Source organism: Lissotriton helveticus (assembly GCF_964261635.1).
Source record: "Lissotriton helveticus chromosome 1_1 unlocalized genomic scaffold, aLisHel1.1 SUPER_1_unloc_18, whole genome shotgun sequence".
Lineage (NCBI taxonomy): Eukaryota > Metazoa > Chordata > Amphibia > Caudata > Salamandridae > Lissotriton > Lissotriton helveticus.
In genome coordinates this window covers 3,095,021-3,120,416 of record NW_027611657.1, presented here as the reverse complement: position 1 = coordinate 3,120,416, position 25,396 = coordinate 3,095,021, and the positions used below count along the sequence as shown (strand labels likewise).

At 45.9% G+C, this 25,396-nt stretch overlaps 1 protein-coding gene across 1 annotated transcript; it reads right to left on the bottom strand.

The window, feature by feature from the left end:
- Positions 1-711: 711 nt before the first annotated feature.
- Positions 712-2,757, bottom strand: LOC144805670 (uncharacterized). The gene has a single exon (XM_078672182.1). It carries the CDS (start codon positions 2,755-2,757, stop codon positions 1,147-1,149), a length of 1,611 nt encoding a protein of 536 aa, XP_078528308.1. The 3' UTR covers positions 712-1,146.
- Positions 2,758-25,396: the final 22,639 nt, after the last annotated feature.

Sequence of the window (25,396 nt, the reverse complement as noted above, 5' to 3'; positions counted from 1 at the left end):
GCTGTGTTTGTGTTGTGTCTAGAGCGTGGGCCGATCAACTTGCATCAACAGCATACATTGTTATTTTAACCTTGAACACTTTGTGCAGACTTGAGGTCGCAGTGTGAGTCTAGAGATATGAAAAACAGACCGTTCTCATGTGAAGGAAAAGCAAGCAGTTTGTCTTTATAAAAACAAAGATGTAGTGTCGTGTGCAAAAGCAGCAAAATGGCGTTTTCGCAACTAACTCACTTATGCTAATATAGTAATGTGTGCAGGCAGAATCATATTCATCCCTACACTTTTACAGGTAGCATGAACAGGAACACTTGGATGTTTTTCTTTGCAACTCTTCATCGCCAAATAAAAACCACCAGTGCTTCTTTTCTTTTATTTCACATTGTGCTAGTCTCCCAGTGGATCTCCTGTTATATCACGTTTTTTTTTCTATGTGTACCGAAGTGAACAATCACTGGGAACAGACACTTTTATTATTCTACAAATCTTTGTTTTTCTTCATTTCTTCTAGTCGACTCTTCATTCATCTGGTATTTGAATAACACACATAATTATATATTTGTTCCTGTAATTCCTTCATCTCACAATAACTGCACTGTTCTGCTCCTGTATATGTCCTCAGATGAGTCAATATTATTGTTAATGTTCTTAAGTTCTTTTTAAATTCACTGCATCTCTAGGATTATTTCTAAGTGAGTTAAATGAAGGTGTGCGTTCGCTGAGGCTATTTAGGATCAGAAATTGACAAAAGCTCGTCACACTTTTAGTGCAATTGTAAGGTTTACCCCAGGTGTGTTCGCAATTGACAAAATCACTTCTGACATTCATTGCAATGCTCTTTTTTACTCTGTGTGTGTTAGTTGATGTATCCATAGGTTTAATAACTGACAGAAGATATTCACACATTCACTGCACCTGAAAGGATTTTTCTCTGTGTGAATTAACTGATGAATCCTTAATGCAGAAGATTTCCTAAAGGTACTTCTACACTCACTACAGTTGTACGGTATTTACAGAGTGTGTGTAAGCTGATGTCTATATAGGCTTGATAATTGACTACATTTATTCACACATTCATTGCACTTGAAGGCTTTTCTTCTGTGTGTGTTCGCTGATGCCTGTTTAGGATTGATAATGGACTACAGCTTTTCAAGCATTAATGGCATTTAAAAGATTTGTTTCCCCTTTGTGAGCTCGCTGATGATTTCTTAATGCTGAAGAGTAAATAAAACTACTGCCACACTCACTGCAATGGTAAGGTTTTTCCCCAGTGTGTATTCGCTGATGTCTCTGGAGGCCTGTTAACTGACTGAAGCTCTTTACACATTCACTGCAATGGTATGGTTTTCCCCCTGTGTGTATTCTCTGATGTGTTTGGAGGTTTGAAATCTGACTGAAGCTCTTTACACATTCACTGCAATGGTATGGTTTTTCCCCTGTGTGTGTTCGCTGATGTCTGCGGAGGTTTGAAATGTGATTGAAGCTCTTTACACATTCAGTGCAATGGTATGGTTTTTCCCCTGTGTGTGTTCGCTGATGTGTTTGTAGTTCTGCTAATGTACTGAAACTCTTGGCACATTCACTGCAATGGTATGGTTTTTCCCCTGTGTGTATTTTCTGATGTACGTGTAGCTGTGAAATCTGATTAAAGTTCTTTGCACATTCCTTGCAATGGAATGGTTTTTCCCCTGTGTGTATTCTCTGATGTCTGCGGAGGTTTGAAATGTGATTGAAGCTCTTTACACATTCAGTGCAATGGTATGGTTTTTCCCCTGTGTGTGTTCGCTGATGTGTTTGGAGTTCTGCTAATGTACTGAAACTCTTGGCACATTCACTGCAATGGTATGGTTTTTCCCCTGTGTGTATTTTCTGATGTACGTGTAGCTGTGAAATCTGATTGAAGTTCTTTGCACATTCCTTGCAATGGAATGGTTTTTCCCCTGTGTGTATTCTCTGATGTCTTTGGAGGTTTGAAATGTGATTGAAGCTCTTTGCACATTCCTTGCAATGGTATGGTTTTTCCCCTGTGTGTGTTCGCTGATGTGTTTGGAGTTCTGCTAACGTACTGAAACTCTTGGCACATTCACTGCAATGGTATGGTTTTTCCCCTGTGTGTATAATCTGATGTACGTGTAGCTGTGAAATCTGATTGAAGTTCTTTGCACATTCCTTGCAATGGTATGATTTTTCCCTTGTGTGTATTCTCTGATGTCTGTGGAGGTTTGCAATCTGATTGAAGCTCTTCACACATTCAGTGCAATGGTATGGTTTTTCCCCTGTGTGTATTCGCTGATGTCTTTGGAGGTGTGATAACCGACTGAAGCTCTTCCCACATTCATTGCAATGGTATGGTTTTTCCCCCGTGTGTGTTCGTTGATGTCTTCGGAGGTCTGTTAGCCGACTGAAGCTCTTCACACATTCAGTGCAATGGTAAGGTTTTTCCCCTGTGTGTATTCGCTGATGTCTTTGGAGGTGTGATAACCGACTGAAGCTCTTCCCACATTCATTGCAATGGTAAGGTTTTTCCCCTGTGTGTATTCGCTGATGTCTTTGGAGGTGTTTTAACCGACTGAAGCTCTTCCCACATTCATTGCAATGGTATGGTTTTTCCCCTGTTTGTATTCGCTGATGCTCTTTTATGGTTCCTATTTGGCTAATGTTCTTGACATATTCAGTGGAATTGCACAACTTTTCTCCTGACCGTGTTTCCTGAAGGGTCAGCATAGTTAATAAACCACTTGCGTTAATTTCACAATCCATGTATATGTGTGATATTTTGGACACTTGATTTCCAATTTAACAATAAAATACAAGACTCACTAAATACCTGCCACATTCATAATATCAGTAAGGCTTCCTTGTGGGTGATTGCATCTTTAGATTGGATAATGGCTTCGCATGCTTGCGGGTAAAGCTTAATCTTTGTTCCGGTAGGTGCAAATTGGGACAATACTCTGTACTTTAGAGAGCAGAACTCTCCTTTCCTTCAGCCTTCAGTTGTTAGGCTCCACTTCGTTGTGCTTTTCCCTGGTGCCTGCGGTTTGGCTAGGAAGAGTTTGCAATACACCTAGAGCACTGAATGGTGGTCTGTTGCCAGTTTAGATAGAGCCATATCATGATGATGAAGCGACTTGCAATGTGTACATCTACTCCAAAGAGTGTCCCGGGGCAAAGCACAGGTCAGAAAAGAAAGTAAATCAGTTTGTTTCAAACATGGACAAAAAGCCAAGTTTTCAACCTTTTTTAAACATTATCATGTTGCAAACAGCTCAAAGCTGAAGAGGGAGTTTGTTCCAAGCTATGGATCCCAAATAGACACGAGACCTTTCTCCAACTCTCATACCGGCCTCATGATCAAAGCTGGTGTTGGATGCTTGTTTATACAGCAGGTGATTTGTCAGTTTTGTTGCCTTAATTTTGTTGAGGTCATTTCTTCGTATTGGGGTGTCGAGGTGCAGATCTCAGACTCGGACACTCACTGAATTGCCTTTGACTGCTTCTTCCTGGATCGTCCTCTGCCTCTGATTGCACTGATGTTTTTGGAGCTCCTTATTTTTTTTGATAATTTTTTCAGGTTTGATGTGTTATCTTCATTATTCATAATCAATCCGTGCCTTTAAGTCCTATTTTCTATCGGATGCAAAGAAATGCAATATTACTAAATGCAAATGTAAAGAATGTGAATACACAATATTTAACCAGCTGTAGAAGACATCTCTTCTCTACCATATTTAAAATTTAGTAAGGAACATTTTACCATACATGGATATTTCAATAAAACTGTGGTTGAACATGTCACATTGTATTTACTTCTGAAAAGGCAGTGATTTACCATTATTGACAGAGTAACTTACTAAAGAAAGGGCAGCCACAGAGAACTCGTGCTACAGGTAGAGTTTTACGTAGATATACATGGACAAGATTTCATTTAAACAGAACAGATTGTGGAAAAAGAGAGGAATCAGGAAGCGCTGCTGTTAATTTAGTTTCAGGAAGTATCTACCAAAGATAGCTCTTCAGGAAGTGTACAACAAAGGTAACTCTTCAGGAAGTATTTAACCAAGGTAACTTGTAAGCGTATAACAAAGGTAACTCTTTAGGAAGTATACATGACAAAGGTAACTTTTTAGGAAGTATATATGACAACGGTAACTCCAGACACCGTCTTCCACAATGCTTTCATGTTCACACTGGATCAGCTCAAATGCCAACTCCCGCCTTTACCTTGCAGCTCATTAAGGGGCTTACTACGAGTGCGACGGCCCTCATGATCGCCGCACTCACGGTGGCGGTCCAACTGCCACCAACTATCCTGGTGGTCTGACCGTCGTATTATGAGTGTGGTGGTGGGACCCCCACGAGGCCGCCACCCCGCGAGGATCAAGGATCCCGCTGTGGAGGCAGTCTGCAAACACCCTGAATATGTTGGCAGTGCCGATGCCGACATCGCCGAGCATATTACAGTTTGCATATTCACCGCCCTTTTCATGGCGGGGACCCCACCATGAAAAGGATAAAGGACATGCAGGTAAGGGGGCCCTCACAGGGCCCCGGCCGATTCTGCTCCTGGGGTTGCATGCGGGGGGCACATGTTGTGCCACCCCATGGAATTGCACCCTTGTTCCTGCACAGTGTGGCATGCATGACATGGTGCAGGAACGTGCTGCAGGCACTCTTAAGGTGGTGGTATGATGTTTAGGCTCTCCATAATCCGGCGGCGGGCTCACAATGGGCTTGGCAGTCTTCCTGGTACCTCCGCGAGGTAGTCCCATTGGAAGACCGCCACACTCGTAATAAGGCCCTAAGTCACTTTCAACACATTTTACAGCCCTCCTGGCTCAAGCATTTCTGGATCCTTCTAACCTGGAAGACTGGAGCATTATCCCGAGTTGAGGTGGATTTTCTATCAGCGTAATATATATCCATCTTCCTTGAACTATTGACTGATTCTGCCCTGAAAGACAACTTAAAAAGTGAGTCTTTAGTTCTTCCTAAAGTAGGTAAAGTTAAGATCCTGTTGTATTTCAATCAGCAGCTCCTTCCAGGGTTTTCTGTGAAACAGAATGAGGGGTTAATTCTAATGGCCCGTCTTTATATTGCGCACACAGATATGGCAAACAAACATTAAATCATGTCATTTATTATTCAACGATATCATTAATTTATTCCTTATAGAGAACCCATCACAACCAATAATTTAACTGAAATATCAAACATCCAACAGATGTGTGCATATTAATAATTGTTTTTGTTTTTCAACATTTACAAGATATTTGACTTATTGTTATCTGTTTTAAGGCCACGATGCTACTTTGTGACTCAATAGGGCTTTGGTAGAACCTGGCTGTATGCAAATTAGTCTGTTCCCGTCCCAGTGCATGATGGGAGCAGGGCAAACCAAACTACAAAAGCCAATTCTTACACTGGGAAGGAAACAAGCTTCCGGGGACCGGTTTCTGGCATTACAGCCGTCTTCGGCCCGGCTTGCTTGAATCCTGATGGTGCAATGAGCAAGGGACTCATGTCTGAGTATACCCTTCCACGCTTAGGGTGGACAAAAATATTTACAACAAGGGGTAGTGAGGGACAGAGTCTCTGAATTAAGCAGAATCACCACCCCTTGTTGTAAATAATTTTGTCCACCCTAAGCGTGGAAGGGTATACTCAGATGTGAGTCCCTTGCTCATTGTACCATCAGGATTCAAGCAAGCCGGGCCGAAGACGGCTGTAATGCCAGAAACCGGTCCCCGGAAACTTGTTTCCTTCCCAGTGTAAGAATTGGCTTTTGTAGTCTGGTCTGCCCTGTTCCCATGATGCACTGGGCCAGGGACAGACTAATTTGCATACAGCCAGGTTCTGAAACTGGGATGGTGCAATGAGCTAAAAAACGGTGTTGGATCTAGCCCTGATCTCTTGACTGGGTGAGAGTCCTCTGCTTAATTCAGAGACTCTGTCCATCACCACCCCTTGTTGTAAATAGCTGATAGAAAAGAGGCCATGGTTGGCAGTACGGAGCTCACAAGCTTCATTTCAGAAGCTCACCTGGGAGGTACTAACTGAGGAGGTGCACAGGAAGGGGCCTATTAGCTATAAACAGAGAGAGTGCACAGGTGAGTGCTTGTGAGGTATAAACAGATGAGGTGCACATATAGGTACCTATGAGGTACAAACAGAGCAGGCGCACAGGTAGGTGCTTATGAGGTATAAACAGAGGAAGTAAAGAGGTAGGTGTTTCAGTGCCTCTGGGACTATATCTGCTTCTAGGCCCTCTTCCTATAATGCTGGCTCTTGCTCCTTCTACAACACTGGCTGCAGACATGGGGCCTGATTTAGAGTTTATCGGACAGGTTATTGCCTCAAACATGACAGATCCCGCCCACTTTATTACAATTGCCACAGAATATAATGCACTTTTAATAGGGTGGACGGGACACCTGCCACATTTATGACAGGATAAACCATCCACCTAAATATAAATCGGGCCCTTGGCGGACATTGTGTCCAGTGTCTTTTCGGTGTCGGAAAGCATCCATTTTATTAATGGCACAGTATTATCTCACCACTGCTGTGGCTTGCAGCCATACGGCCATTATGAATGGACTAAGTTGTGTGCCAGAATGCCTGTGAATAGTTTAGCATGAGCGTTTAGGAGGGAGATGGGTCTGTATGATGAGCAGGACTAGGGGGTTTCCAGGGCCTGTGAATAAACGTTATTACTGTTTCTCTCTTGGTGTCAGTGGGCTTGTCTGTGTCCCCAGAAGAGTTGTTGCAGCTTATCTTATTTATGCACAAAGACATGGAGTTTTTAGGACTAAGCAGCTCTTTCAACAATGTTTGAAAACAAAACTAGTCAGATGATAGCTGCCAGGTGTACATGTTTTGCATGTGTAGAATCACACACTAGTAAATGCAGCGCACGCATGCTTCGCCGTGCCAGTTTGTGAATGATCCCTAACTTGTGAGTAAGTGAGCATTCACAGACGCCAATCTGACACTTTCTGACAGTGGAAACAGTTAGAGTTTCACTTCAACAAAATGCGGGAGCAACTCTCCATCCAGGGTAGGAAGAAAAATGGATCACCCTCTAAAAGTGGTGGTGAGTAGTGCTATACGGTTCATAGCACCATTTATCTGGGGAAAACTGGGGGAATGGTACAATGCACTGGGAAAATGGCATGTAATGACAATGTGACATGACATTCCTACACGTGCTTTTACACTTTTTTTGGGCTGTCTGTGTCCTGTTTTTCAAGGCTCAGGGTTTAGTTTCAAGTCAAGAGATAGTGCAGGATTCGACTAATTATAATGTCATACATTCCAACAAATGCCTTTACCACATATGCCTTTTCCACGCAATGCCTTGACCACATAACCATCATCATAAAATCTTTATTTCAGTAGAAAATACCATAAAAGCACAGATTTAAAAGACATACAACATTGGTACAATTGAATATTATCATAGTTAAAACATAGCAATTGATTATTACAATCACATTAAAATTACGTTAAAATTAGGGCACATTGTACAATATAGTAGGGCGCACCTCAGTAAGAGTTTGGATAATTTGTCTACTAAGGCACGCTTAACCCTAAATAGTTAAAACTCTTCGTATGCGCCACATTGCTGCTAAAAAATGCGAAACAGCGAAGACAATGGGTCCTGAAGTGTCACTTCGCATAACTCTAAGCGCTTGCAGGCAGTGCCGAAAGCCAAGATTTTTACATAGTAGGACGAGCCAGTGTTTCCTCGGTTTAAGGTATGCGGGGCAAAAGAAAAAAACATGTTGCTCTGATTCACTTTCACATACACAGAAAGGGCAATTTTTCAGGGCGGACATGCTCCAGTTGCATGTAAAGACCAGTAAGGGTAATACACCGTGCCGCCATTGCACGTACAATTTTCTGGCTATGACAGGATAGATGACATCTAAGAAAACTTCGAAGTGATATGTGTCTTTTGCCATGAGAAAAGAAACAGTTCTGGAGCCGTGTTTAGGGTTGCATAGAGCCGTGTTCAAGCTCTCAGCACGGTATACCTTCGTGAGCGTGATAGCCGAGATCTGAGTACATCCCCGCTCGGTGTCAGTCCATAGGACTGGAAGACCCACTCTAGTAAATTCCTTCTTAATGAAGGTAAGCCAGGGTATTTTACATGCGCTTATACAACTAAGTATTTCTCTGAGCTCTTGCCTGTTAATGACCAGCTCCGGTATAACCCAGAGCCGGCGCCAGTACCTTAATGGTCTTAAGGCTTTACCACATGACACCTTTACCACGCAAGTCTTTACCATGCATATGCCTTAACCACGCATGATGATTTACAACAATGGCCCTGCGATAAACCACCTCAAAACGACTTCATTCAAAGGACGATCAGCCGCACTCTCACTCTGTGTCCCATGAAGAAGACACACCATTGTCCAAGCGCTCACTACTGTTTTATTAATTCTATAATGCAGCAACACTCAACACACAGTGCCTACACGTTTCGACTCACGCCTTCAACCAGCAACCCAAAACAAACATCACATGATCACTACACATTTAAGGTCTCCAACGCGGCTGTCCTCTAATCATCTATTACACGTTTTGTGATATACTGCTCCAATTCCCCTTGTAATTCCTCATTTCGCCCACATTTTCACACAGAAATGTTGGCAGTTTTCAGAGTTAAAGTAAATAGATTCTCTGTATTTCCAGATTTCATATTTACGGTGGGGAAGATAACTGCTTTTAAAAGACCCATCCTAACTAAAGAGATTATACGTAATAAGGGTTACACGCTGGCTGACCTCCAGACTGTCCTCGGGCTTGTCTTTATGGCTGCTCCACCTTCAAGTCTCTGTGGTTCGCAAGTAACCTTCCCCAACGAACAGGGCTCTTAACGCCTTAATATCTTGGCAGGATGATGTACTTGCTTGCAGCACATACAGGAGATCGCCGTATCTAATTAAGTTGGCCAAACTATAAGACAAGGCCTAGAACACAAGCAAAGGTAATGCGGTGGGCAGCTTCCCGTACTTAGCTGTGTTCACATTCAGCCCTGTTAGGCACTGCCATGCTCCTCGATGGAACTTCCCGCCACTGACGGGCTGGTAATCATTTCCAACTCTAAAGCAGGTGTATTTCACGAATAGAACAATATCTAACGAGTCTTCACTCTTCCATACAGCATCCCTCTCGCAAATAACATTTCCATTCTCCAGCAAGGCTAGGTTACAGCAGTCGCCAGTGTGTCAGGGGCTCTAGTCCAAGAAAGAAATTCCCTCTTTGACCCATGTTAAACTGTGAAATACAGCAATAATTAGGAGTTCAGTGGGCCCTGGTGCCACTGCACTTGCTGCGCAAACGAAAGCTACGCCTCTAGTTTGAAAGTAGGAATGGAGGAAAAACAATCCGTGTTTGGGATAAATGTGATTACATCGAAAATTGCGGGTGTGCTAATGTCATTTAATATGTTTTTTAAATTGTAAGGCAGGCTTGGGGAATACCTCATTAAAAGAGGCTTTCTATCTTCTACGGCAGAAAAGGGTGTACCTACAAAGAAATACACATACAAAGGTTTGCTCAGGTCCACAAACACACACACAAAATATGAATACACAGATAAGTACCACTACACCGAATTCTGTGGAATTGATCAAAAACTCAGTGAATTCTGCTCCGCAACTCCATTCCATCTCACCACAATTAAGAAAACAGAATCCTCACATACCCTTGGGAAAACGACAAGTAACATTATCACAAATGCATATAATCATCTCATAAAAGTGAAAATGAAAATACAGCAAGCAGTGAGAGAAGTGATGATTTTGGGGACCTTCCTAACCTAGGGAGAGGACCAAGAAGAATCCTTGAACACAAACAGCACACGATGCTGAAATGATTTGGTGGTGGTCCCATCCTCCTAGGTCCACCCCAAGCACAGGTATGGGCAAAAATACAATCCCAACCAAAGGCCCTGCAAAGCATTATGGGACGAAATTCTAGAGTGCTGTGAATATTATAGTATCCAATATCAAAACCCTCCTCAGGGGGCAGGCTCTCAGGCTCAGCTGAGAGCAAATACAATAATATTTACTAGAATCGTGCCCCATAATGCCCTGCTTTCAGCAAGCAAGAGCATTTTTCTGTTCTCGCTTGCTAGAAGTGGAACACAGTTTGCTGTGGCTTGGCCGGAGCGGTATAGTTCCCACCAAGCCACAACAAAGAGCTATGTCCCAGGGGTGGGCACCCTGGGAAATAGCAGGAGTCTGCCCTGGGGATGCCCAGGGCCATTATTGGCTACAGGTTCTTCATATTTTCCTCGGGCTGCAGAGGGGCCAAGTGACCCCACAATACATTTAACAAAAAAGAAGTGGCAGGCCCTAGGGTTGCAGGTGGGTCTGTGTGGCCCCCACGCATCAATTAAAATTAGAGCCCTGGAGAGGTGGTCCCTGGGTCTCAGGGAAGACCGTGCAGGCGCCCCCTTCCAAATTGACAAAAGGCCCAGGGAGATGGCATTCCCCGGGGCCACAGGGGTTCTGTGTGGCCTCCCGCATTATTTAAAATTAAAGCCCTGAGAAGGTGGCAGCCCCCAGGGTGGAGGAAGGCGGGTCCACGGGACCCATGCTTTGTGTAAAGAGAAATCCCCAGGAGGTAGCGGACACCGGGGCAGGTGGGGAGTCAAAGAGCCCCCCCAATTATAATTAAATAAGCACCGAGGAGGTGATGGTTCCTGGGCAGTGGGGGAGGCTATACAGGGCTCGACAAATCCACTCGCCTGCTCGCATTTGCGAGGGAGAATTGATTAGGACAAGCTATTTTTAGGTCCTACTCGCCCTTTCTGGCGAGTAGGAAGACAAACTAACTTTTGTCCTCTGTCATTGAAAAGGGAGCAAAAGTGACAAGATAACAAGATTTAAAGGCATTTTTATTGCTCACAAAGGGAATGAGCAATAAAGATGCCTTTAAATCTTGTTATCTTGTCACTTTTGCTCTTTTTTCAGAGACGGAGGTCAAGTAGGTTACAGTTAGGTCGAGGGGATTTTCCAAGGTACTAGACCTGCAGGACTAGTACAATTTTTTAGATTTTTCAAGCCCTGCTGTGCGAGCCTCCACCACTTACATTTTTAAAGAAGCTCTGGGTAGGTGATGGCCCCTGGGGCAATATTCAGCTTCATGGGGGGGACCTGTGTGCCCCTCGCTCTATTATTTTTAGAAATGCCCTCAGGACCTGGCCAACCTGGGGCCAAGACAGGAGAACACGCTTGGTTTAACAAAAAATTTGTCAGGGTCCATGGATCCTGCTGAACATTTTTTTTAATGCTTTTTGGCCATGTGAGGTCCTTGCGGGACCACCCCCGAAGAGACCCAGTGGGGTCAGGGTGTTTCTACCCGACCCCCTTTTCTTTGTTTAATGTTTTTTTCTGTGACTTGATTCAAGCAGAGTCACAAGATGGCTTCCAACACTTCCTGGTTTGAAGTGTTGGTAGCCAATCAGATCACAGCACGAGATTGAGAGGGTTTGCGGGTCCTCCGTATCCCAAAGTATTTCTTTAAATAACTCTGCAACTACTGTACAGATTTAAAAAAATCACAAAAAGGCACTTCCCTGAATCAACATTCATTTTCCTGCCAAATCTGGTGTCATTCTGTTAAGCAGGTCAGGGCTGTAGCCATGTCTAAATTTCCTATGGAAATTAACACGGGGAAAAAGCGTTTTGCCCCCCCCCCCTTTTTCTAAGCCCGCGCTTGACAGATCACCCCCAAAAAAGACAGCAGCTAAAGTGAGTTGCAAACTACTTTTAAAAATTTCAAAAGGATTCGTCAAATGACACCAAAGGTATTGGCAAATGAAAAAACGCTCTTCCTATGTAAACTACATCCTAACTAGAACTACCTATTGTCAACCGCCTGTAGGTGATATATACACACACATCTGATATATATACGTGGAATTTTGTTGTAAAGGCATGCGGGGAAAAGTCATGCATGGTAAATGATGCATGGTAAATGCTATTTCCCTCTATGTCCAGTTTATCAAGGCCTAGGGTTTAGTATCACATCAAGAGATAGTGCAGGATTAGACTACTTAAGACCCCAATTGGTCTCATAGTGTCATGGTACTCAATGGGACATGAACCCAAACTGAGACAATGCCGTCTACAGAGTCCACTTCAATGGGCCTTTGCTACCAGTGTCTTGAAAGCTTCCAGTAGCACTTACGCTTCTTTTAGTGCTGAGGCAGTTTTGGTATTTGGTTTACCACAGAACGAAAGGCCTGACTAGTCCAGTTGAAACTTCAAATTTAAATTTAGAGAAGACTGTTGACTCCTTTGTACATTGACAGGGGTTCTTTTCAGAGCATAAAAATGTGGTGGACGCCCACATTCGATTTTGATGGCAATCCACCAAAAGTTTACAAAGTGGGAGTTTGTTTCTGAAAAACACACTGGGAGTTTTTTCACGGGGAGTGTGGATCATTATTTTCTTTTCTGTCCATCGCTACCAGGTTTTACCTGGAGGTGACTAACAAAAACAAGCATTTGCAATGCAATAGGTCTCGCATTTTCAAGAGTTAGAGCTATGGGCATTGCAAATAGCAAAGTATTTTACCTAACTATAAAATGTGAGGTTTGGTTTGATTATGTGTTTTTAAAAATAATACTTGTAAACTTGAGCGTATTTAAGGTAAAATAAAAAGTAAATGTTAAATGAAAATAGAATCAAAAGGTATCTAACTATTAAGCACATGTAAGATAAGAAAAATAGTCCAAAGTGAATATATTATAATATGTTATCAGATGATCCTGTGCCAGTTACTTTGTATTTACCGACCGCTGTTCTTCCTGTAAGATAGCGTTTGTGACCGGGTGGTAGGTGTGAAAAGCTCTTTGTGGCGAGCCCGGCAGGATAAAACAAAAGCATGGCCGCTAACTTCAATATGAAGCGGTGTGTGCAGAAAAGGAAGGCGTGGCCGCTACTACGAAAGAATGTGAAAAAGTGAATGAGAGGTGTGGCACACACAAGTCACATGTCATAATTAACCACCACATGTTAAACATACCTACGGATGGTATATGCATGTATATATACTCAAATGTACAAAATAAAATTAAACAAATGAAAATATGTATGCACTCTACTAATCTATTATAGCATACCGGGAGGGCAAGGGTGACAAAGCGGGCAGTCCTGTTCAGAACACTGCTAGCCGATGACTGCCTGTCTGCATCCTTCTGTGTACCTGCTTCTACCTGGGGGTGAGGTGCCTGTTCTGCAGCACTACACACACACCGTGTACCACACACACATCTGTGTTGCACAGTTTACTCCGCGTTCAACATTGCGTCGTTTGGGTTTCTTGTTATATATGCTTTCATTGTTTTAAGTTTTACTGGTATTATGACCTTCTCTCCTGCACTACACTTCATTTAGCAAAGGAAATCCTAGGTGCGAGAAAGGGAGCACAAGAGTAAGCCCTCTCACAGGGGCAGGGGAAGTAAACAAAAGAAGACAAACATCTGCACCCAATACACTTGCTGCGTCCTCAGTAGGCACATAATATGGTGTTACTTTCACTATTAGATTAGATTTGTACCAGTTTTTAACTGCACTGTGTTCTTCACTTTTAAGGCGCTGCCTCGCATCTAAGTCAGTCCTAAATCAGTTTTAAAAAAAGTGCATCGTTTTGCACATATCTTATAAAAATGTTTGTTCTGCAAATGTACTGTGTACCAGCATTAGGGGGCAGGAGGGCAGGATACCAACATGTAGCTTCAGCGGTAAACCGGAAGCTACCGGCACGGGCGTGGGGAAGGAGCTACAATCCTAACCACGCCACACTACAACAAGCAGGGACAAATGGAATGCTGTCCATTCACAAGCTGGTAAATGGAAGCAGCTGACATTAGCGCGCCGTGCCGGCACACCATACGCGTGCACATGTCCTGTCCGGGCATGTGCACATCTCCTGTACCCCCTCCAAAAAGAAATCGACGACAATAGATCTCACCAAGTGAGCAGCAAATGCGTTGCATCGATAGGCGAGACCTAAAAAGGACAGTACATCACCCACCCTGAATAAGGTGGGCAGTGTAATGTCCCTTCTTTGACGATCCCTACTCTATTGGCTGTCAGAGGAAGCTTGAAACCCTTAAGGTCTGCCATCCAGGCAGTTTATTCTTTCGTCCTTGCAAAGGAGTACCCAAACTCTAAATCAGGTCATAAAAGTCTAGGGGACTATGCTCTTGTTTGGGTAACACCCAGTATTCCAGCCCTGGCACTGCACGGGCACAGTTCTTTTACCCTTCCGGGAGGAGCTTCAAATGAGTCAATATGATATCCTTCAGGCCGGCCTGAACCTTTTAGATCTGACGGCCACTTTAGACACTGTTGAACAATTACTTCTCGTTTTGAATGTCCTTCGGTGGGAGGCACCAATGGCAGCTCTACAATCGTTCTGCTTCTTCAGCGTGGATGTTCCAACACTGTTGTTCTTCTGCTTGCTTGTTCTACTGCTACTGCTCTGGCAATAGTTTATGGAGGAACCCAAAGGATATGATATCTCATCCTTTCTCTTTAAACCGGATGTGGCACCAATGAGGGGTTAGTCCACTCCTTTGGTCTGAAAGTATTATCCTTTGCTGATGACACACAGCTGTTCCTTAGGCTGAACAGGGATTCTGACAATTCCATCAGCCGTCTGAGGGTGTGCTAGACAGCCATTTACTTCCTGATGACTACTAAATGTATAAATATGAATAGAGTTCAAACTGAAGTTCTTCTCATAGCTAGAGGACTCTCAACAGGAAAGCCAGAGCTTTGTCCCACACCAGTTGAGCCTGAATAGGTTTAAAACCTTGGAAGTACATTTGACAGCGATGTCTGATTCAAAAACGTTTGGTCTTCTTGAGTTTTACAACAGGATTACTGGAATGATTCAACAACACTACTACCCACTCCTAAAAGAGTTGAGGGGGTAAGAGCTTCTTTTCCTCTCTTGGCTGGACTACCTACCTCAGCTTGTGGAAGGCTGCACGGGGAAGACAGCTACACTTTCAGAATATGCTGTTCAGAATATGCTGGCAATGATAGAGTTAGGGTACAGAACTATCATCATATCCTATCACTGCCTCCTTGATGAAAAACAGGTCAACTTTAAGCTCCTCTGTCTCAATCATCAGACGTCTTACAAAGTACAAAGGTGGTTTGTAAGACATGTTAGTGCCCGCACAATACTCCTAAACGATTTCTAAGACCCATCGCCTGGGTCCTAAATGATATTCCTCACTTCCAGAGGGCTGGGTGAGGGTGGAGAACCTTCAGTGAGCGGAGGAATTACCTATTGTCCTCGCTTCCAGAGGGCTGGATGCAGGTGGAGGACCTTCAGTGACCTGAGGCATCACCTATTGTCCTCACTTCCAGAAGGCTGGATGAGGGCGGAGGACCTTCAGTGACCTGAGGTATCACCTCTCGTCCACGCTTCCAGAGGGCCGGATGCAGGTGGAGGACCTTCAGTGACCTGAGGCATCACCTATTGTCCTCTCTTCCAGAGGGCTGGATGCGGGTGGAGGACCTTCAGTGACCTGAGGCCTCACCTATTGTCCTTGCTTGCAGAGGGTTGGATGGGGGTAGAGGACCTTCAGTGACCTGAGGCCTCACCTATTGTCCTCGCTTCCAGATGGCTGGATGGGGGTGGAGGACCTTCAGTGACCTGAGGCCTCACCTATTGTCCTCTCTTCCAGGGGGCTGGATGAGGTTGGAGGACCTTCAGTGACCTGAGGCCTCACCTATTGTACTCGCTTCCAGAGGGCTGGATGGGGGTGGAGGACCTTCAGTGACCTGAGGCCTCACCTATTGCCCTCGCTTCCCGAGGGCTGGATGAGGGTGGAAGACCTTCAGTGAGTGCAGGTATCACAAACTGAATTTTCTTCTTTTTGTTCCTCGACTCAACCCGTCCCTCAGTAACGTCATAGTGGCCTCAGGAACGACTTGACAACATACTTATTCCGCTGATGTGGTGTTCTGTTAGCTTGTACTTTGTCTGCCTGTTTTAATCCTATCAGTCAATTCTTGGTAACCCAGGGCCATGACCACAGTGGCAAAGTTACGCTCTACTGGTAACGTGTTACCACAGCTCCAGGGCCCTGGATCAAGCTTCTTGTTGCTTTGGTGGCTGTGGCCAGCTGGGCTTGAAAGATCGTGTGGTTTGTGGGTCACTCACTGCTTTGAGGCCACCGCCAGCTGGGACTTCTGTCAGCTGCGTCTTGTGCAGATCTTCCTTCCAGGCAGGGGCTTCTTTCGTCAATGATCAGTTCAAAGGTCGGGTGAGGTACAACTGGCCTAGGTCAACTTCTTTATTGCAATTCTACTGGTCAAGCCACAGGCCACAAGCTGTGAGATGAAGGACAATCTGGATTTTCTAAGCTCCGTGGAAAATTGAGAGAGTTCTACCGCATCCACCACATACTGCAAGACTCCAAGAGCTGAAGGTAGAAATACAATTCCAAGGATGAATTCAACCACTCTTTCTGAACATCCCCTTGAAAATGGCAACTAGTGAACATACCCACTGTACCAGCACAGTGCAGAGAGCTTTTCAAGAACCTCGAGGTACATTGATTTTCTCTATCTGTTGTAACAGAAGATTTTGATACTTGGTATTATCAATGCTCTTTGGACAAGGTCATACATTTTGCAGTAAGAATCGAATTAATCCTGCCCAGACACACACCCTCAAGTCAATATTGCATGACGCTTGGTGGTCTTAGTCCTCAGCAAGTCCTCTGCAAATTGCTGAAACTTTCTTAGACCTCCTGGACAGCTGTGCCAACACACAGACCAACTAAACACCCTCCAGGAGCTACCAATCGATCTACCAGCACTTGGTAGCCCAATCCAGACTCCAATCTTTAAAACCATCTACCAGCATCCAGACTCAAATCTTTCAACGTTCTCTGTTACCATCTTTGGAACTGCCTGTCTCTGAGATTCGTGGAAGCTCCACGCTCAAAGTTAGTTCATAAAATCCCAATAGACTGGAAGACAAGACAAAATAATGACACACCGCACAGAACTGTATATTAATCAACCATTTTTTCATAACATGTACCATTGTCTTACTTCTGTTGCTTCAACATGGACGTTTTGTTGTCTGTTTATCACAACAGCTCCTTTATTTAAAACCTCACTTACCAGTTTGTTTTACATCATACCTACCAGGTTGTTACTATGTTGGACCCAAAAAAGTTTTCGCTTTTCGCCCCCCTAATTTAAGGATGTCTCCCCCATGGTAAAGGTTACTGTATAGGCCATGTGTGGTGTGAGACGCCATGTTAATGTGATAATGTGATGCAATGGTGTGCACGTTTTTTACCCCCATTGTGTAAAATGTACCCTGATGAAATGTCACATTTAAGATGGATGCCAGGGCTGTGCGTTGTGCCACCTGACTGCAGTAGGTTAGCAGTCTGGTCATTAGGTACCCAGCCATCCCTGCTTTTGGAGGGAAAGACTGGCACCTAGGGTGCTCTACTTTTCCCCATGAGCCAGTTTAAACCAGTTTGCCTGAGAATTCCAGAAGGTTCTGGCACTGTCTGGTAGGTGGGGTGAGGGGGTTATAAATAAGGGGAATGTGCCACCATGTGCAGAGACAGAGCAGGTACTGGAACGTGAGGGGACCTGCTGCCAGGGGAGACCACCACTTGGGCCTGTGTGCTGGACCCTGCACCCATCTATCACCCCTCTACTGTCCCCAGGGCTAGTGGAAGCCCCACTTCAGGAGTTCAGGCTGCTGTTCAGGAGGAGGGCCACGCTGCAGTGGAGGAATGTGTCAGCCTACCGCCCTGTTTTGGTGAGTTCCCACTAACTGTTGACCTGGCCCAGTAGTGCCTACTGCTCTGTCCCCCGGCCCCCTGAAGAAGGAGGGCCCTCCTAGGTCCCTGAAGTGCCGGGACCCTACGCCATGCAAGCGCTGCACCCAGAAGTGCCGAGAAGGGAGGGAGCATCTTGCCCCCCCCAGGAGGTGAGGAGTGTTACCCTGGGGCTTGCTGCTGGGACTGTCCGCCCCCCTTGCGCTACAATCCTAAAGCGCCATGCCTAGAAGAAGCGTTGTGGGCCGGGAGAGTTGCTGCCTGTGGTACACCTTGTCAAGCGCTATACTGCCTGGGACTGCAAGAAGCATTGAGCCTCCAAGCGCTGGGGCTGGAGTAGCTGTCTGCCCCCTAAACGCCACAATCCTAAGCTATGGGTGTTTGGAATCGCTATTATTTCCCAGAGTGCCGTGACAGGACTGCCTTGCTGCCCTTCTAAGCGCTGTTGCCGCCTTCATAGCGCTGTGCCCAAGTCGCGCTGCTAATCCCTACTCACCGCCGCAGCCCGCGGCCAGGAAGAACTGTGGCCTCAAAAGCGCCGTGGGTGCCTACCCCGCGTGTGGCGCAATCAACTACCCCCGCTTCATGAATAATTAATCAGCGGGTGCCTACCAGACACTGGCGCTAAAGCCGAACTCACCGCCGCGGCCCCTTGGGCCGTCTGAAGATGCGCCGTGCCTGGGATCACGGCCGCGACCTCGGGGTCGCTGATCAAGGGAGTGCCGCTAGTGACTGGACCCTCGCGGTGGCCCCCAGAGCCAGGAGAGGGCCGCCGCAGCATTGAGAAAGCCGCACTTGCCCTTGCAGAAGCCGGGTCGGGCGGCATCATGTGGCTGGGGGCGCTGGTGACGTTACCAGCCGCGCCCCCCGGCCGCCAGACACAGATTGGCTGTTGATGGCGCGCCCCCTGGAAGTCGCACGCCGATTGGCTGAGAGGCAGGAAAGAAGCCGGAAAAGAAGCTGACCCTAAGCCCCGGGTCCCCGTGAGGGAGGGGGAACCCGGGTGAAGCCAGAAGTGAGCGGCGACGTTGCGGGGCTCCCGGAGTCTCGAGGGAGCCCCGTGGAGAGTGACCGGAGCAGGAGCCCACTCAGCCAGTCTGTGCCCCACAAGAGGAAACCGCCAGAATGGGCCAAAGTGCTGTCGGGGCCCCCCTGGTGGATGGAGAGCCCTGAGTGCTGCCGCGAGTCCAGTGCTGTGCTGCAGGGGCCTGAGGGAGGCCTCGTGGGCCCCGTGTGGCCCGCATAGATACCAGGAGCTGCCCCGGGGCCCTCATGCTCTGAGGAGAGCCCCGCAGAACCCCGCAAGGACATCAGGAGCCCGGTGAGTGGGGGCTCCATTAGACTGTGGTGGGGGTGTGTGTCGGGGCACAGGGTCGGTGCCCTGCCCGGGGACAATCGTTATTCAGGGAGCCCCAGAAGAGGGACTCCCTCGCGCCACCCCCACGGGAGTGCCTTTGCACCACTGCCCCGCTGGACAGAGGGTAGTGGCAACGATTGGGGCATTAATAATTTAAGGGCCACCCCATGTAGGACGCCTGACCTGTTAGGAAGGGGGCTATGTTGGAAATGCATCAATGCTTTACGCCCCGGGATAGGGTTGTGCCTGCAGTAAAGAGTTTGCCTGATCCCATGCCGAAAGTGGAGGTCAGGCTATGAAGTCTATTTGCAGAAGGTCCTGCCTAAGGTTTTGATCCCTAGGGTTTCCCTGTTACCACTGATGCACCTAATGTGCTTTTCTTAAGGGTGAAGCCAGATGTTAAGTTGATGCCCCATGTTAAAGGTGATTCTGCCTTCCTAGGCCAGATGGTAGTATTGCGTGCCTGTTGTTCCCTAATACAAGTCAAGCTGGGTTTATTCCTAATGTTTTATTTTACTCTTACAGCCTACTGCTAAGGTGATGACAAGGATTAATGCCTGTGTTTGCCCTGCAATACTGACCCTATGTTTCATGCCAATTGATAACGTTCTTTTTATTTCAGCCTGGAAACTAATGGACTCACCCTTTTCTTGCTTTGCCCATTTTCCCCTTAAATAATCCCCCTGGTATCCATTGCCCTGGCGCCTGTTGGCGCCCTATTGTGATTACTGTGCATTACTGAGTTTTACCTTTGCAGGTTGGACCTAATACAAAAGTTATTCTTTTTCCAACCAGAAGCTGTGTTGTGTCTCTTTTGTGGTGTGCCTGGTATGTCATCTGTGCGTACTGCGTGGATGCTTCACACATGTCCTCAGGAGTTTGGCCTGCACGCTCTGCTCCATGCTAACCCCCGTAGAATTGGTAACCCCATTTCTAACATACTATTTCTGACCTAAAGAAATCTCTGGTAGACATGTTGTGCTCCCTGTCTCTACATAAATAGTTAATGGACTACTGCTGCAGGAACTGTGCAGTATCCTTGCAGTAATATACACTTTATTGGGAGCGGGTTGAGCACATCTGGCTCACCACTTTTTCCTCCTCCCCTCAGATGTTCACCACTGGAGTCCCGCAGGGTTCCTCCCTTAGCCCGCTCCATTTTAAAATGTATGTTACGCCACTGATATATCTGGCAGAGGAGCTTGGGGCTAAGGTGATGGCCTATGCGGACGATACCCAGCTGCTGTTTACCTGGGACAAAACATCGGACTCCGTTTCAGCGGCGCAACAGTGCCTAGTTTCCATCTTTAAATGGCTGGCCAATGCACAGCCTAAGTGCAACGAACAAAAATCTGAGATCTTGCTTCATGGCAAGTTTCCCGCTGACTTCCGCAAGCAACTGTGGCCACCTGACTCCCCGCATCCCTTCTCGTCGGGACAGCCCGCCAAAAATCTTGGAGTGTGGTTTAACAAGAGTCTTTCTTTTACAACTCACATCAAGAAACTGGCAGGATGTTGTTTCGGCCTCCTTAAGACTCTGAGGACTTTCTTTCCGCTTCTCCCTCTAGTGGCAAGAGAAACTGTTAAATGTGCCCTGATTTTATCTCGCTTGGATTACGCCAATGCCCTCTATGCTGGCACCCCTGGCTACCTGCTTAAAAAGCTCCAGGTGGTCAGACTACTATTGGGCATTTCGGCGAGGAACAGTGTGGCTCTCCAATTACGTTCTCTTCACTGGCTTCCTGTCGCTGACAGGGTCAGGTTCAAATCTTTGGTTTTGGCCCACCGTGCTCTCCATGGCTTTCGCCCACTCTATCTTCAGAGGCGCTTCTCCTTCTACTTTCCGTAGCATGCGCTCTGATCTATGTCCCTGCGCCTGGCTCGGCTTCCATGCTTTAAACTTCAGAGGGTGGGCGGTAGCTCTTTTGTGGTGAAGGCTAGCGCTGCCTGGAATGCCCTCCTCCTTGCTTTGCGGTCCATTCAGAACACAGCTGTGTTCAAAAGGAAACTTAAGACTCGCTTCTTTGTTTGTTAGCCTCTCCTTGTACCCCACTGGCATCACGCCGGGACACTCACGAGTAATCCGTGCGTGCTACAAGTGGATATAACATAACATAACATAACATAAAAGGTACTGTAAAGCAGCAACTACTAGAATAATAACATAACAAATGCAGCGCACACAGTGCAACAACACAGACCAGGCACTAGGAGAATCTGATGCAAACAATGCTATAATACAGGTCACACATTAGGAGAATCTGATGCAAACAAGGCAATAACACAGGCCAGGCACTAGGGCAATGTGACACAAACAATGCAATAACACAGGCCAGGCACTAGGAGAATGTGACGCAAACAATGCAATAATACAGGCTGTATACTAGAAGAATCTGATGTGTACCATGCAATAACATAGGCCAGGCACTAGGGGAATGTGATGCAAACAATGCAATAAAACAGGCCAGGCACTAGGAGAATGTGACGCAAACAATGCAAGAATACAGGCTGTATACTAGAAGAATCTGATGTGTACCATGCAATAACATAGGCCAGGCACTAGGGGAATGTGATGCAAACAATGCAATAAAACAGGCCAGGCACTAGGAGAATGTGACGCAAACAATGCAATAATACAGGCTGTGTACTAGAAGAATCTGATGTGTACCATGCAATAACATAGGCCAGGCACTAGGGCAATGTGACACAAACAATGCAATAACACAGGCCAGGTACTAGGAGAATGTGACGCAAACAATGCAATAATACAGGCTGTATACTAGAAGAATCTGATGTGTGCCATGCAATAACATGTAATGTAATGTAATGTAATGTAATGTAATGTAATGTAAGTGTACACTTATATAGCGCAACTATCACTCCAGGGAGCATCTTGGCGCTTATAGCCCGTAGCCTAGGTGGAAGGCCGGATAAAAAAGTCAGCTCACATATCCATCTCGTCAATACTGAACACACTATATCTAGACCAGAGTCATACAGACCGTGTCTGAAAGGTTGAAAATCCAAGTTTTCAGAGCCTTACGGAAGGTCTTCTCAGCAGAGATCAGGCGCAGATTGGGTGGGAGTTTATTCCAAGCTTTTGCGCCCAATGTTGCGAGAGATTTCCCTCCTCTTGTTGAGAGTCTGAATTTGGGGATCTGTAACAGATTCATGTTGGCTGATCTGAGGGAACGTGTTGGTGTGTACAGTTTAAACCAGGGGAGAAAGTATTTGGGTCCTTGTTGGTGATATGCTCTAAAGGTAATCACTAAGATTTTAAACAGTATACGTTTGTGGATGGGTAACCAGTGTAGGGCCCTGAGAGCAGCCGAGGCAGATGACCTCCTTGGCCATTTTAAGACCAGGCGGGCAGCAGCATTTTGGACAACCTGCAACCTATGCAGGACAGATCGATTTAGTCCTGCATATAAACTGTTGCAGTAGTCCAAACGAGATGTTACAAGTGCTACTGTCACTGTCTTCCTGGCTGTCAGAGGAAGAAAATCAAAAAACTTTCTGAGTCCTCTGATGATATTGAAACAAGACCCTGCCACTGCCCCTGCCTGCTGTTTGAAAGATAGGGCACTGTCAAACCTGATCCCTAGGTTGCGGGCCGTAGCAATGGTATCAGGTGGGGACTCCATATCCAATGGCCACCATAGGCTGGGGGAGAAAGGGTTTTGGGGGCCGAAAGGTATAATTTCGGTCTTCCCGGTGTTACATTTTAGATGGTTCTCACGCATCCAAATGAAGGTTGCGGTGAGGCAGTCTTTGAGATTTTCCTCTGCCTTTCCATTTTCCCTATCTAGTACATAGGCCAGGCACTAGGGGAATGTGATGCAAACAATGCAATAACAAGGGCCAGGCACTAGGAGAATATGACGAAAACAATGCAATAACAAGGGCCAGGCACTAGGAGAATGTGACACAAACAAAGCAATAACACAGGCTGTGTACTAGAAGAATCTGATGTATACCATGCAATAACACAGGCCAGGCACTAGGGAAATCTGAAGCAAACAATGCAATAACAAGGGCCAGGCACTAGGAGAAAGTGATGCAAACAATGCAATAACACAGGCTGTGTACTAGAAGAATCTGATGTATACCATGCAATAACACAGGTCATGCACTAGGAGAATCTGATGCAAACAATGCAATAACACAGAACAGGCACTAGGAAAATCTGATGCAATCAAAGCAATAACACAGGCCAGGCACTAGGAGAATCTGATGCAAACAATGCAATAACAACTGCCAGGCACTAGGAGAATGTGATGTAAACAATGCAACAACACAGGCCAGGCACTAGGGGAATCTGATGCAAACAATGCATTAACACCGGCCAGGCACTAGGAGAATCTCATGCAAACAATGCAATAACACAGGCCAGGCACTAGGGGAATGTGGAGCAAACTATGGAATAACACAGGCCAGGCACTAGAAGAATCTGACGCAAACTATGGAATAACACAGGCCAGGCACTAGGAGAATCTAATGGAAGCAAAGCAATAACACGGGCCATGTACTAGGAGAATCTGATGCAAAGAATGCAATGACACAGGCCAGGCACTAGAAGAATCTGATGCAAGCAATGCTGTTAGAACCCGGAGTCTCTTATTGGCAACAGTATGCACCTTTGTCAAGTAGGGACCCTTTATCTACCTCAGGGCAAGGGAGTTTACACACTCTAGATAACCCCTGCTCACCGCCTTGATAGCTTGGCACAAGCAGGCAGGCTTATCTCAGAGGCAATGTGTTAAGCATTTGTGAACACATACAGTAATATAGATGAACCACTGCAAACAATGCAATAACACAGGCCAGGCACGATGAGAATCTGATGCAAACAATGCAATAACACAGGCCAGGCTCGAGGGGAATCTGACGCAAACAATGCAATAACACAGGCCAGGCACTAGGAGAATTTGAGGTAAACAATGCAATAACACAAGCCAGGCACGAGAACAATCTGACGCAAACAATGCAATAACACAGGCCAGGCACTAGAGTAATCTGATGCAAACAATACAATAACACAGGCCAGGCGCTAGGAGAATCTGATGCAAACAATGCAATGACACAGGCCAGGCACGATGAGAATCTGATGCAAACAATGCAATAACACAGGCCAGGCCCTAGGAGAATCTGATGCAAACAATGCAATAACACAGGCCAGGCACTAGGAGAATCTGACACAAACAATGCAATAACACAGGCCAGGTACTAGGAGAATCTGATGCAGACAATGCAATAACACAGGCCAAGAACTAGGAGAATCTGATGCAGGCAATGCAATAACACAGGCCAGGCACTAGGAGAATCTGACACAAACAATGCAATAACACTGGCGAGGCACAAGGAGAATCTGATGTAAACAATGCAATAACACTGGCCATGCACGATGAGAACATGACGCAAACAATGCAATAACACAGGCCAGGCACTAGGAGAATCTGATGCAAACAATGCAATAACACAGGCCAGGCACTAGGAGAATCTGACACAAACAATGCAATAACACAGGCCAGGTACTAGGAGAATCTGATGCAGACAATGCAATAACACAGGCCAGGAACTAGGAGAATCTGATGCAGACAATGCAATAACACAGGCCAGGCACTAGGAGAATCTGACACAAACAATGCAATAACACTGGCGAGGCACAAGGAGAATCTGATGTAAACAATGCAATAACACTGGCCATGCACGATGAGAACATGATGCAAACAATGCAATAACACAGGCCAGGCACTAGGAGAATCTGACACAAACAATGCAATAACACAGGCCAGGTACTAGGAGAATCTGATGCAGACAATGCAATAACACAGGCCAGGAACTAGGAGAATCTGATGCAGACAATGCAATAACACAGGCCAGGCACTAGGAGAATCTGACACAAACAATGCAATAACACTGGCGAGGCACAAGGAGAATCTGATGTAAACAATGCAATAACACTGGCCATGCACAATGAGAACATGACGCAAACAATGCAATAACACAGGCCAGGCTCTAGGAGAATCTGATGCAAACAATGCAATAACACAGGTCAGGCACAATGAGAATCTGACGCAAACAATGCAATAACACAGGCCAGGCATGAGGAGAATCTGATGTAAACAATGCAATAACACAGGTCAGGCACAATGAGAATCTGATGCAAACAATGCAATAACAC